General features: G+C 42.6%; 1 protein-coding gene across 3 annotated transcripts in view; it reads left to right on the forward strand.

The window, feature by feature from the left end:
• WDR36 (WD repeat domain 36) overlaps positions 1–14,549 on the forward strand; it is a 67,192-nt gene that overhangs the window by 9,908 nt on the left and 42,735 nt on the right. For all 3 annotated transcript variants that reach the window (XM_039545393.1, XM_039545394.1, XM_039545395.1), the window contains 4 exons: positions 6,986–7,013; positions 11,820–11,920; positions 12,415–12,532; positions 13,808–13,940. In XM_039545393.1, coding sequence (XP_039401327.1) covers positions 6,986–7,013; positions 11,820–11,920; positions 12,415–12,532; positions 13,808–13,940 — 380 coding nt within the window. The remainder of the gene's footprint in view (positions 1–6,985; positions 7,014–11,819; positions 11,921–12,414; positions 12,533–13,807; positions 13,941–14,549) is intronic.

The following is a 14,549-nucleotide window of genomic DNA, read 5'->3' on the forward strand; positions in this document are numbered from 1 at the left end:
TGAGGCCGAGCTGCATGGTGCCACTCAGGGGTCTTCTTAAAACGGCTCACGGGCTGGATCTGGCCCATGGGCCATAGTTTGTCTACCCCTGTTCTAAGGAATGGTAAAATGGAAAAGAGTAGAGTGAAAACAATGGATTTCAAGAAGCTAGACTTTAGCAAACTCAGGGAGTTGGTAGGTAAGATTCCATGGAAAGGAAGTCTAAGGAGAAAAACAGTTCAAGAGAGTTGGCAGTTTTTTCGAAGAGATATTAATAAGCGTTCAAGAGTAAATTGTCCCACTATGTAGGGAAGATGGGAAGTATGGCAAGAGACCATTCTGGCTTAACCAGGAGATCTTTAGTGAGCTGAAACTCAGAAAAAGAGTCCCACAAAAAGTGGGAATAAGAACAAATTATGAGGAATGAGTATAAAAAACAACATGAGCAAAACACATGTAGGGGCAGAACTACACAGGCTAAGTCACAGAATGAGATTAAACTAGCTAGAGATTTAAAGGATAACAAGAAAACATTTTACAAATATATTCGAACTAAGAGGAAGGACAGGATAGGTCCATTACTCAAGGAGAGGGGGAAAGCCAGTAACAGAAAATGTGCAAATGGCAGAAGTGCTAAATTACCTTTTTGTTTCGGTTTTCACCAAAAAGATTAGTTGCGATTGGACATCTAACATAGTGAATGGCAGTGAAAATGAGGAAGGATTGGAGGCTAAAATAGGAAGAAAATTTTAAAAATTACTTGGACAACTAGATGTCTTCAAGTTGGCAGGGCCTGATGAAATACATCCTAGAGTACTCAAGGAGATGACTGAGTTGATATTTGAGTCATTAGCCGTTATATTTGAAAAACTCATGGAAGATGGGAGAGATTCCAGAGGACTGGAAGAGGACAAATATAGTGTCAATCTATAAAAAGGGCGATAAGGATTATCCAGGGAATTATAGACGGGTCAGTTTACCTTAGTACCCAGAAAGATAATGGAGCAAATAAGCAATCATTTTGCAAAAAACTAGAGGATACTAGGGTGATAAGTAACAGTCAGTGTGGATTTGTCAAGAACAAAGGAATGATTTGACAGGGTAACAAGGCTTGTGGGAGTGTTGGTGTTGAAGTGTTTTCCTACTGGTTTTGATTCCTGATATCAGATTTGTGTCCATTTATTCTTTTTGCATAGAGACTGTCCGGACAGTCTCTATGCAAAAGAGTAGGAGAACACTTCAGTCTCGCTGGTCACTTGGGGTACATCTTCACTACCCGCCGTATCGGTGGGTAGCAATCGATTTCTGGGGGATCGATATATTGCGTCTCATCTAGACGTGATATATCGATCCCCGAACGCGCTCATGTCGACTCCGTAACTCCACCAACGCGAACGGCAGTAGCGGAGTCGACATGGGGAGCCGCGGACGTCGATCCCGCGCCGTGAGGACGGTAAGTAATTCAATATAAGATACTTCGACTTCAGCTACGTTATTCACATAGCTGAAGTTGCGTATCTTATATCGATTTTTTTCCCCCATAGTGTAGACCTGCCCTCAGTAACAGACTTAAAGGTGGCAATCGTGCAACAGAAAAGCTTCAAAAACAGACTCCAATGAGAAACTGCTGAACTTGAATTAATATGCAAACTAGATACCATCAATTTAGGCTTGAATAGAGACTGAGAATGGCTGAGCCATTACACACATTGAATCTCTTCCCCATGTTAAGTATCCTCACACCTTCTTGTCAAACTGTCTGAAATGGGCTATCTTGATTATCACTAAAAAAAATTTTTTTCTCCTGATAATTGCTCATCTTAATTAATCAGCCTCTTAGAGTTGGTAGGGCAGCTCCCACCATTTCATATTCTCTGTGTATATACATCTCCTTAGTATATGTTCCATTCTATGCATCTGCTAAAGTGGGCTGTAGCCCATGAAAGCTTAAGCTCAAATAAATTTGTTAGTCTCTAAGGTGCCACAAGTACTCCTGTTCTTTTTGCCGATACAGACTAACATGGCTGCTACTCTGAAACCTGTCATTAGCAGGAGTGTTGTAAGCAAGGCACAAGAAGTATGTCTTCTGCTCTTCTCTGTGCTGATAAGGCCTCAACTGGAGTGTTGTTCCCAGTTCTGGACACCACATTTTTCCCAAAATGTGGACAAATTGGAGAAGGTCCAGAGGAGAGCAACAAAACTGATTAAAGGTTTAGAAAACATGACCTCTGAGAGAAGACTGAAAAAACTGTTTTAGTTTGGAGAAGAGAAGACTGCGGGAGGTGGGGGAAACAGTTTTCATGTACATAAAAGGTTGTTACAAGGAGGAGGGTGAAAAAATATTCTCTTCAACCTCTAAGGATGGGACAAGAAGCAATGTGCTTAAATTGCAGCAAGGGAGGTTTAGGTTGGACATGGGGGGGGGGGGGCGAGGAACTTCTCAACTGTCACAGTGGTTAAACACTGGAACAAATTGCGTAGGGAGGTTGTGAATCTCCATCACTGGAGGTTTTTAAGAACAGGCTAGACAAACCCCTATCAGGGATGGTCTTCTTAACCCTGCCTTGAGTGCAGGGGACTGGATTAGATGATCTCTTGAGGTCCCTTCCGGTTGATTGTATGAGTTGAGTTCACTGGTATTCATGCAATCATGTTATTAGTTCATTGCCTGTATTCAGTTGACTATTTATTCATGAACCTATTTTGGGAATCGGTTGTCCTCATGTTTTAAAAGTTTGCCATGTAATTAAGGAGCAGGAGCAATAACATATGATCAGTCATGCACCAGAAGGAGCAAATAATCAAAGTGAAAAGTTTGTGATCAATTATGAGGCTGAAATGCATGAATGCAGTCTGTTCCCAAATTATGTTTTTTCTCCATACCCATGCTCTGTGTTGAAACACTGACAGCACCAGGGATCTGTCCTTCCCAGATAGTCAAAATGAGTTCATACTATCGCTTACCTATCTCTACAGCCCCAGAACCAGTCCCTCACATGGTGTGGTATATCCTTAATTTTCATTAAATCATTGTTTCCTTGGTATAAAATGTGCTGTTGGGAGAGGGATGCTTGATTTAATGTGCTCACTGAACTTTCATCCCTGAAGATCTTGGTACAAGTTTCCATTCACATGTTCCACCCACTGATCCAAACCAGGGTGGATAAAAATGGATTTTTTTGTTTGTTTGTTTTGGGAAGGAATTTTTTTAAATCTGATTTTATTAATTGTATTTTTTGTTGTTACTTAAATTATAATTTTTTTAAGAAAATCTGTTTTAAAATTAAATTAATACAAAATATTAAGACAAACTTATAATGAGCTTCTGTCAAAAACTTTGAATTAAAAGCTGCTTTTCTGTATAAGGAAAGTATTAGGGAAAACCTTTTTCCTTTAAAGTCAAGCTTTGTAAATGACACAATAGGTCATGCACTGTATTAAGGGCTTGATCCTGTGTACGGAGTCATGGGTTGTGATACTGGGTGCAAGAAACTGGCAAAGTAATTTAGGAGACTGCCTAATTTTCAAGAAATTTAGGCAAGTAGGACCTTAAGCTCTGGTCGCTTTCATTTACGCATATCTAAAAATGTTCCCAGGCTGACCTGAAATCAGTTTAATTCCCTGACAATCCTTAATCTCTCTGTTTAATAAATAATTTAGTTGTAAATGTGAAACACGTTTTGGTAAGATAAGCTTGTCTACAAAACATTTAAGGTTTGTTTAATAAAAATACATTTTATGTGCTGTTTTGTGTTTAATTAAATTCCAGTTACCATCCTAATGCAGCTTCACACAAATCATGAGCAAAAGTTAATTATCTAGTAAATAAGCAATATATCATTCACCATTTTCTAACATACTTAAAATATACAGTTAATAAGAATCTGAAAATATTAAGCTATATAATTGCTTAAATACAGTAACTCCTCACTTAACGTTGTAGTTATGTTCCTGAAAAATGCGACTTTAAGCAAAACGATGTTAAACGAATCCAATTGCCCCATAATAATTAATGTAAATGGGGGCAGGGGGATAGGTTCCAGGGAAACATTTTTTGCCAGAAAAAAGGCATTATATACATTTTAAACAAGCAATTTAATACAGGTACTGTACTATAGTTTGGGAGGTGCCCCCCCCCAGAGGCACAGCCCACTGGCACTGCAGATGAGGCAGGCAAGGAGGCTGAAGATGTTGTAGGCTAGGAGAAGCACCTTTCACAGCGACAGCTTCCCAAGCACAGGCACCGATTTTTCCAGGGGCTCAAACCTCGGTCCACCCGTTCTCCCAAGCCCCCACCCTTAACCCGCCTCGTCTTCCCCCCCTGCTCCACCTCCTCCCCCTTTACTCTGCATGCCATGTTCTAGCTCCTCCCTCCTCCCCCTAGCCTCGAACGCCACAACGCAGCTGATTGCTGCCGACAGGGGAGGGAGGGAAGGGGAAGGCGAAGGCTGTGCGCTGAATCCTCGCTCCTCCCCCCAGCCTCCTGAACGCCGCAACGCAGCTGATTGGAGGTGGGGGGAACAGGGGGAGGTGCTGATCCTTGGGGTCCGCCAGCGGGGAGGAGGCGCTGGGGCTGGAGGCTATAGGGGCGCTGATGCGGGGGCTGCCAGCTGTGGACAAAGCAGGCAGCCAAAGGATGTTATAGGGGAGCATTGCACAACTTTAAACGAGCATGTTCTGAATGGAGCAGGGACGTAATATTGAAATAACGTTAAGCAAGAGGGCATTAAGTGGGGAGTTACTGTAAATGTATATAATATAGTCTACCATACTAGGTAGCAAAAAGATGTACAAAGATTCTATTTAATTGTAAATCAACATGCTTTAATGGTTATATTAACCAATGAGAATGCAACTTTCTTTTGAAAATAACTGAAGTACTAACGAAAAAGTTGATTAAAATCCATTTAAATTGAGACTTTTCACTTGGCGATTTAAACATGATTTAAATTGCTGATTTTAATCAACCCACCCTACCCCAAACCACCACACAGAGTTGAGAAGCTCAGATATAGAGGGTAGTAGACGTGTGTTTCAGATCAGAACTCTGGTTTATAGACACATTAGTGTGGAGAAAATTTGCAAAGATCACCTGGTATATGAATGACTGACTCCAATTTACAGCCTGAATTCTGCAAAAATTTAAGCGCATCTGTAATTTTAATTTGATGGTTAGTCCCATAAACTTTAATAGGGCTAATCATGAGTAAAGGTATGCGTGTGTTTGCAGGATGAGGACTGTTATCAATTCCTTATTTTTTTCTGAGCACTAAAGTCTCCACATTTTCCTCAAATATATAGAAAAGGAATAATGAGTGAAGACTAAATCAAAAGTGACTATATTAACAACCCAAATCAGTCTTCACAGATTCAATTATACTTCAATACTAGTTTTTATGCTTGAATTTACACAGATAACTCAAACCTTTCAGAATATCATAAATCTTACTTTTCAAATAACATGTTCCAGGACTTGCATTATAATCAAATTTCACAGGTACTAATTTGCAGGGGGCATCTTAGAATGAAGCAGGAACAGTGAATGATATGGAAACAAGAGGCCTCAATCCAGCAAAACGGGTGTATACTTAATTTTGAGCACATGAGTAGTCTTGTTAAACTTATAGGACTACTCAAATGCTAAATTTAAGCACATGGTTAAGGCTTTGCTCAGTAGAGGCCAATATATATGTGGCATAAACACAGAGTCAGTGGGGACATGGCTTCATGATGGATTGTAGTGTCATATGAGGAGAGGATACATGACACAGAACAGTATTTAAGTGCAGGGCTAGATCCACAATAGGACTTAGATTTGCAACACTCAGGATTGTAGTACCACCCAGGGCAATCCAGAGCCTCGTAAGGCACCTAGGCTACCTGTATAATGCATGGGCAGAAACAGGTGCCGAAGAAAAGCCAGAAAGCTAGTTAATAGGAAATGCTGTGCATGCCCCTCAAAGGACTCAAGTGTGTAAGTCTGGGCTGGAGGGAGGTGCCTGTCTCCACTTAGGATTGATAGTCTTGAGCTCTCTCCTGGAGTGAGGCACCTAAGCCATTCCTAGCGCGTGCGTCTCTTCCCTCCCCCCCCCGCCCCCCCCAAAAAATAGCTGGAGGAAGTGGTGTATCTTATAACTTTTTTAATCCAATAGTTAGAACATTTATGTGGGATGTTGGAGACCTGTGTTCAAATTCCTTCTCCACATGAAGGTTGTGGAGGAGAAAATCTAACCTGTATTTTCCACATCCCAGGTGAGTGCTCTCACCACTGGCCTAAAAGTTAGGAGTGATGCCCCCTCTTATACTTTCTCCTCCAGTTGTTTGTGTTGGCTTTGGTGTGCTCAGAGAATGCCTGCCTACTAGATGGGGCACTGTGGGTGTGGAGGTTCACTTTGAGGATCCCAGTGTGGCTTAGGCATGAGATAGGCGTTTGGGCACATAGACTGAGGCAGCTGTCCATGTGCTTGCTGGTGGTAACTTAGATTCCTGGGGAACTTTAATGGTAGAAAGGCATATGGGGACTTGGGTGCCTAAAGAATTAGATGGCAGCTGAGCATGTGTTTTGAGGATCTCAGTGGCACCTAAATGTTGCATTTGAGGAGTGTCTAAAGTGGTAGTTAGGTGCCTAAGACATTTGTGGATCTAGCCACCCAGCGTGTGTGTGTGTATGTGTGTGTGTATGTATATATATATATATATACACACACACACACGTGCTGGGTGGCTATATATACACATTATATATATACACATACACACACACACACACACACACACACACATATATATATACATATATATATATATATATATATATATATATATATATACATATATATATATATATATATATATACACATATATATATATATATATGCCTCCTTTTTCATGCATAGTTCTGAATTTGCAAATGCTAATGTTTCTAGAATGCTGGATTAGTATTTGTAGGAAATTCAGAGCAGAAAACCACTAAAGATCTATCTCTCTTTTTTTTTTTTTTTACAGGTAAAGAAACTTGGTATAGTTGCTGTTAGTAAGTATACAGTTTGTTGTACATCATGCAAATTACTTTTTTTCAAACCGCTAACGCATCTGTATAGACATGAATTGTGTAATAGGAAGCAAATCTTATCTATAACTAGCTATTGCAAAGTATATTAAAATAATATTAAGGTTGTAGACTCACACTTAAGTGTCAGAAAATGCCAGAATTAAGATTGCCCGGGCAACCTTAATTCTGCGCCCTTGGTATCTGCTATGATAAAATCTTTAATTAGATGATCACATTTTTCCACAGTACCCCACCCTCGTTCAGTGAATGGGTAGATATTCAAGATTTCTTAACGTACATGTAGCCCCAGGTCTTGCATAACACACTATTCAGACCCTGAACTGAAAACAGATTTACTCAGTCCCTCATGGCCATTTCTGTGGAGCTGTCACCCATAGTATCTCAGTGCTTTGACACATTAATGTGTTTATCTTCACAACACTCTTATAGGTGGTTGTACAGTTGGGGTACTGAGGCACAGAGGATTGAGGCCAAAAGTGCTTAATAAATTTGAGTGTCCAACTGGAGACACTTAAGAAGGTGTGATTTTTTTTTTTAAGTGTACTTAGCATTTTTAAAGTACTTCATATTTTCAAAGCACAGTTGCAGTTGGTTTCATTTGCACTTGAGTGCTCAGCTCTTCCGCAAATCTAAGTGCAGGTGTCTCACTTTGGGCACTCAGGAAATGAAGAACATACAATTAGAGGTCAACCATGAAAAGTTTGGTTTAAGTGACTTGCCCACTATCCCATATGAACTCTGTATCAAAGGCAGGGGTAGAATCTAGTTACCCAGGGTGGCATTAATCTGTCTTAACGGTGAACCATCCTTTCTCTTCCTGCAGTCTCCTGCCCCATTCACTACACATCTTGCAACACTTGCAGCAAATGAAGCAGGGGTCTGGTAAACAACAAATTACACAGCCTTGATTAATTCCTTGAATCCCATCCATCCTGTTTATTGAATGAGGCAGAGGTCCTGTGAAGGAAAACTAATATGTGATCATATACTTAGACCAGGGGTCGGCAACCTTTCAGAAGTGGTGTGCCGAGTCTTCATTTATTCACTCTAATGTAAGGTTTCGCGTGCCGGTAATACATTTTAACGTTTTTAGAAGATCTCTCTCTATAAGTTTAAACTATTGTTGTATGTAAAGTAAACACATGTTTTTAAAATGTTTAAGAAGCTTCATTTAAAATTAAATTAAAATGCAGATCTTATCAGTTTAATGCAGTGGTTCTTAACCTGGGGTGCACGCACCCCCTGGGGCAGGACCAGGGCAAGGATATTTTGCCACCTAGGTGAGACTTCCACCGTACACATCGGTTCATTGAGGGGCAAATCCCCAACGAGCCTTTATAGACCCCAGGGGCCAGTCGTGCCCAGGGGCTGCTCCCCACAGCTGGTTTCCCCCTCCCCACCCCCTGAACTCCCCTGGAGGGTGCACAGCCCCCCTGCGAGCCCTCCCAACCCCACCCAGGTGGCCCCCGCCCAGAGTCCACTCACTGGCTTTGCTGGGCTCGGGCCGCTGCAGCAGCTTGGCAGGGAGGCGCCACCTTCCGGAGGCACCAGAGCGCCAGAGCATCCCGCTTGCAGCAGCAGCGAGCCCCAGCCATGGAGGAGCCGGCGTGATGCAGGGGGGCAGCAGCCCTGCAAAGGCGGCAGTGGCACTGCTAGTGGGGAGCAGCTGCGCCCCCCCCCCCCCGCCCAGGCTGCGGCCCGCCACCTGCCCGGGGGCGCCTGTAGGCTGCAGTGGATGTATGCGGGCGCCAGCCCTCATGCGCCCCCTGGGTCCCCCTGGCACCCGCCTAGGGTTACCATATTTCAACAATCAAAAAAGAGGGGAGAGCCCTGCCCTAGCCCCCATCCACTCCCTCCCACTTCCCACCCCTATTGCCCCGGTCAGAACCCCCAACCCTCCCCCTGCTCCTTGTTCCCTGACTGCCCCCTCCTGGAATCCCTACCCCTAACTGCCCCCCTGAACCCCCCCCCCCACCAGTCCCCTGACTGCCCCAACCCTTATGAACACCCTCGCTCCCAGACAGACCCCCGGGGACTCCCATGCCCCCGCCTGTTCCCCCAAGTGCACCACGCTCACACTCCTCCCAGAGCATGCTAATGCTGCCAAACAGCTGTTTGGCAGTGGCCAGGTGGGAAGCACTGGGAGGTAGGCGGAGGAGTGGGGACATGGTGCGCTTAGGGGAGGAGGAGGTGGGATGGGGCAAAGGGAGTTTGGCTGCCGGTGGGTGCAGAGAGGGACGGTAATGGTCCAGGGCACAGGAATAGAAGGAATTACTGGAGAACGCTCCCCTCTAAAATGCAGAGTGGAATCCAGGAGTCCTGAGTTTTAACACACTTTTACTGGCAGCAAATAGCTCTGAAAATGGCAAAGTATTTATCATCCCTGTTCTAATGACTAGCTCAGAAAGAAGACAGCCTTCTGTTGTTATCGGTTATTATGGTAGCTCAAGTGATAGAAATCTGAACCCTGAAACCTGCTGATGACCCAATCTGGGGGTCAACAGGTTCCACATGACTGAATTTCTGGATTTTTTTTTTCTTTGCAATTCTAGGAAATATACATCCCCAAAAAAACTACATTAAAAGAATGTTAAGGTTGTAAAATCAAGCACTCAGGAGTTAGGAAATGCTAAGGATGCCCCCTCCCCACCCCCTGACAGGACCCCAGAACTCCCAGTGCTTCCCACCTGGCCACTGCCAAACAGCTGTTTGGCAGCATTAGCATGCTCTGGGAGGAGTGTGAGCGTGGTGCACTTGGGGGAAGAGGCGGGGCCAGGGAGGGGATTTGGGGAAGGAGTTGGAATAGGGGCGGGGCAGGAGTGGGCAGGGGCAGGGCCTCAAGGGGTGGAGTGAGGGTGGGGCTGGGGATGGGGGGGTCGAGCATCTATGGGAAAGAGGGGAAGTCGGTGCCTAATGTTAGGGGGAAGGAAGAGGAGGTGGAATAGGGCAAGGGGAGGGGAATGTGGGAGTAGGATGGAGAAGAGAGGATAGGGGAGTCATGGGGGAAGTGGGAGCTTGGTATGCAGCATCTGCTCGGCAGCAGCTGGAGCTCTCCTGTGAAGCAGGTCCATCAAACCCTCACCCTGACAAGCCCTGCCCCTCAGACCCAGACCCCCACCCCATTGATCCCCAACCAGCTGCACCTGGGCCCTCACCCCATCAAGCTCTGCTCCCCTAGCACCTGGGCCCCCCACACCCAGACACACACACCCCTGCTGAGCCCCAACCACCTTCACCTGGATCTGCTGCAGAGTCCCATTGTCCCATCACCCGGAACCCTTCCAATGAGCCCCCGTGCATCCAGATCTCCACCTACTTGGATCAGCCTTATTCACTCCCCTATCAGCTTCACCTCTCCCTCTGTCTCCTGCAACACCCACTCCCACCCCATTTCTCAGGCCATTTCTGTAGGGACTGTTGTGACATAACTATGCTGCTGTAGCTATGTCGTCATAACGCCATATTGTAGAGGCAGGCCTACAGTGATGGCTGGGTTTTTTTGTCAGTGTAGGAGCACAGCTTCCCCAAATGATGGTAGCTACACTTGGGGTTGTGTCAGTTTAGCTATGACAGTCGAGGTGTGGATTTTTCATATTTCTCAGCACCATAGGTATGCCAGCCTACATTTTTAAGTGTAGGCCAAGCCTCATTCCTCTGCATTTCAGTGTGGCTGCTTCCTCCTCCTTACTGCCTGGGCACGAGCAGCAGGAGCATTGTCTCTTCTGTGAACTCAGTCTCTCTGCTCTCTTCCTGTGCCCAGTGCCACAGAAGCCTGATGGATGGCAAGCAGAATAAATACAGGGAAAGTCCTACTCAGACTTGCAGCCCCACATTGAAGCATGTTCAGTAGAGACAGAATCTGCTAACCCTACCCCCCTCTTCCAGATTTTGAGTCCCTGCTCCAAAGCATAGGGGCATTAGAGCTTCCAAATGAAACCATTGGGGGAGGGGATTAATATATTCAAAACAATGTGTGTTCTAGTAATCTCATTTTTGGAAACAGTTGAACTGTGTTAGCTAAAATTTTTAAGTAGTTAACCTGACGCAGATGCTCAGCATGGGAAGTTCAGTCAAAATGATTTAAGGCTGGCAAAGGTATTAGCCAGTGAAAGTGGGGGGTTTATAATGGGATGTGTAAAGCAACCTTAACTGTAGGCAGCGCTAATAGCTCTCTTAAGACTTGATAACAAATACAAAAATAGTTGACACTTTTTTGTGTCACTTGTATTGTATGCTCCAGTCTTAAGGTGCATTCAGTTTGTCTTAAAAAGGCTGTTCTTGGGCTGTAGTAGTCTTGAAAATGTTATTTTTGGTTAGCTTCTGACATGTATAATGCAGACATGAGGGATAGCTCAATGGTTTGAGCATTGGCCTGCTAAACCCAGGATTGTGAGCTCAGTCCTTGAGGGGGCCACTTAGGGATCTGGGGCAAAATCAGTACTTGGTCCTGCTAGTAAAGGCAGGGGGCTGGACTCAATGACCCTTTGGGGTCCCTTCCAGTTCTAGGAGATAGGTATATCTCCATTTAAAAAAAAAATTCATACCCTAACACGCAGTGTTTCCTACATATTTTCTCATTGCGTTCGCTCCTAGGAAAACATTTCTCATAACTTAGCCACTTGTTGCCCAAAGACAGTATTTGATGATCTTCTCTTCCTGATGTACCTTAATTTGTTGGTAATTTGCAACCATGAATGTGTTGGTACATTGTAAGGCATTAATTTTTGTTATGAAAATTGTCAAACTTATTCCCCTCTTTATTCATAGGTAATGCTTTATTACAAGACATTACTTGTTTGGCAGCAGACAGAATGTTGGTCTTTGCTTCATATGGCAATCTTCTCCACGCTTTTGCCCGGAACAAAGAGGTTTATATAACTTATTTATTGTGTAATAACCAGACAGTAAGCCAATATTGATATGTTTTCTTACTTAAGTCATTTATTCATATCAACTGTAATTTAATTTCATGAGTTTTGGGGACAATAGCCTCACAATGCTCAGCAATAACAACAATGGATAAGTTAAAATAAAAAAGCTTTAAGGACAAATTCTACTGTGGTTGGGCTGTGATACTTATAAAATGACAGCACTCTGATAAAGAAATAATCTTCAGGACACAAAAGTTAAAATACGATTAAAACTATGACAAAAAGGATTTGCCAAGCACACTTTCTCAGTACCAAGGAAGCTATCATAAATGAGGCTTAATAAAAGCGCATATTTACTAGATAAAATATAGTATAAAGTTGTGTATTAACGGGTTTCTGTTACAGGTAGTTGCTATAGTTCAAGTAATATACTAAAATATTACAATATGTGAAAAGGTTTTACTGAAGTTATGTGTACTTTGAAATCATAGGTGGTTCATATATATGATGGTCACAGAGGAGAAATTCGCCTTTTGCAGCCATTTGGTGATCATGTCATCTCTGTGGATATTGATAATGTTCTTATTGTTTGGGATGTACAGTCAGAAGGTGAGTCATATTTCCTCATTCTGTAAGTGTCCAAACTGTAGTATATGATAAAAGTCGTAAGCATTTGATAATGCAAGACAATTTGTTTAATGCTTATGTCAGAGTTCTTAATGTTCTTAAGGCAAAATAAAATGGTAGTTGCATTAATGTTTGAATTCCTGATCCTGCAGAGAGCTTCATTGATGGAGCCCTGCACCCATTCAAAGCTCCGTTGACTTGGGGAGGAGAAAGGGTTGGAGAGGGGCATATGGGTGCAGAGGTCTACTTATGGATAACTGGTATCTCTTACATTCCCTTTGTTCATGAGAGTTCTGGTGAATGAAGTTTGGTGTCATGTGGAGTCCTAAAATTTCTTCAGTCCCTTTATCTATGATACTTGGTATGGCATGGAAATAGCTTGCTCTCTTGGCAGCAGAAAAAGATCAAGTGCCGAGTTTTTTTTAGTTGTCAGTAGCCTTTCATGCTATTGAATGGATAGGTTTGACAGGATTTGATTTTTATCGATAAATGTTGATTTCACCATATGTGCACAAACCAGTGAAAAAATATTTCCATCAGTGATGATTGAAAACATACAGATATGCAGAGTAAGAAAAGTCCTCCTTGAGAACTTCTTAGAGTTTTGATTTAAGGCATTTACTTTGTGTATTTTGACATGTTTAAGTTATAAAACTTTTAACTTTTTTTGAAAATTTAAATAGATAATAATAGAAAAAAATTGCTTTAAAATATTATCTGTCAAAATCATAAAGTCTAATTGTGCCAAGTTTAAATAAGGTTTTGATGGCTCACTATTAGGTGGGATCAAACTTCGGTGGCTTATTTCTTTCTTTCCAAAGAATTCTCCGATTTTGATATCGGGCAATGACTCATTAGCCTGACAGGTTCTCTTATGGTGGTCTGTGGCGTTTAACAATTTTTAAAATAACTACTACGCTTCTAAGGTGGAGTTCATGTATTAACAAGACTGTTATAATGTAAACAGAAGACATACTAATCAAGTGAGATGTTCTGCTCAGAAAGCACAATAAGAATCCTTATGATATAAATCTGTTCTGCGGGGCAATATAAAGTAAGCTACATAACTTGCCATGAGATGGGTCAGGCTCATATGAGGTTTCTGATGTTTTCAGGGAAGAAATCCCAGTTGTGAGGACTTCTTCCCATTTGTGCATGTAAAAGATAAAATGATTATTTCTTAAAAATTTGCAAAGAATGGCTAACTTGGAATGTTTGTAATGGCAGCATGACTAACGCAGTTTCTTATGTCTGCAGAAGAATACCTACAACTGAATTTTGATAAGGCTATTTTTGCAGTTTCTGCAATTATGCATCCAAGTACTTACTTAAATAAAATTCTCCTTGGCAGTGAACAAGGAAGCCTGCAGTTATGGAATGTAAAATCCAAGTAAGATTCTTTATTCTTTAAGCACTTTTCACTCTCTAGGTGGAATTATACTCAGAGTTTTAACATTTTCTAAATAAAATGATCTCTTAATGCAGGTCTATTTTTTTTCTAACTCCTTCAGCAGAAGAGCCCCTCAATGTTGTTTTCAGAAATATGGGCAATACAGTTGACTCTCTCATGTGACTGAAAATGCTATTTTTTAAGCCAGGATTTTTTTGCTGTGAAGTAACAGGGATTGTGCAGGTTTCTTCAGTAATCTTCCTTGCTTTCATTTCCCAACCCCGACCCCACTCAGCATTTTAGCTAGTTGTCTGCCTGATGAAGTTGTAGAACTCCTTCCCCCTTAAAATTGTTGTCCAGCCACTGAGTGGGCCCATGAGGAGGAGGGAGATATGCCTAGCTGAGTGTGGGGAGCAAGGTTTTGTACCTGTTCAGCTGCTGCAGGATTTGGGACTGAGATCACTACTCAGATTATGCCTCCTTATGCTCCACTACAGTAATTCAAGATAGGGAAGAGACTTGCTGATTGGAGGCCCTGCCTGGTTGTTGATTCAACTTTTTTTACATTGCCTCAATTTGCCAGTACAGGCATCCGAAATTGAAAACGCT

The sequence above is a fragment of the Mauremys reevesii genome, linkage group 6 (assembly GCF_016161935.1).
Source record: "Mauremys reevesii isolate NIE-2019 linkage group 6, ASM1616193v1, whole genome shotgun sequence".
In the NCBI taxonomy this organism is placed as follows: Eukaryota; Metazoa; Chordata; order Testudines; family Geoemydidae; genus Mauremys; species Mauremys reevesii.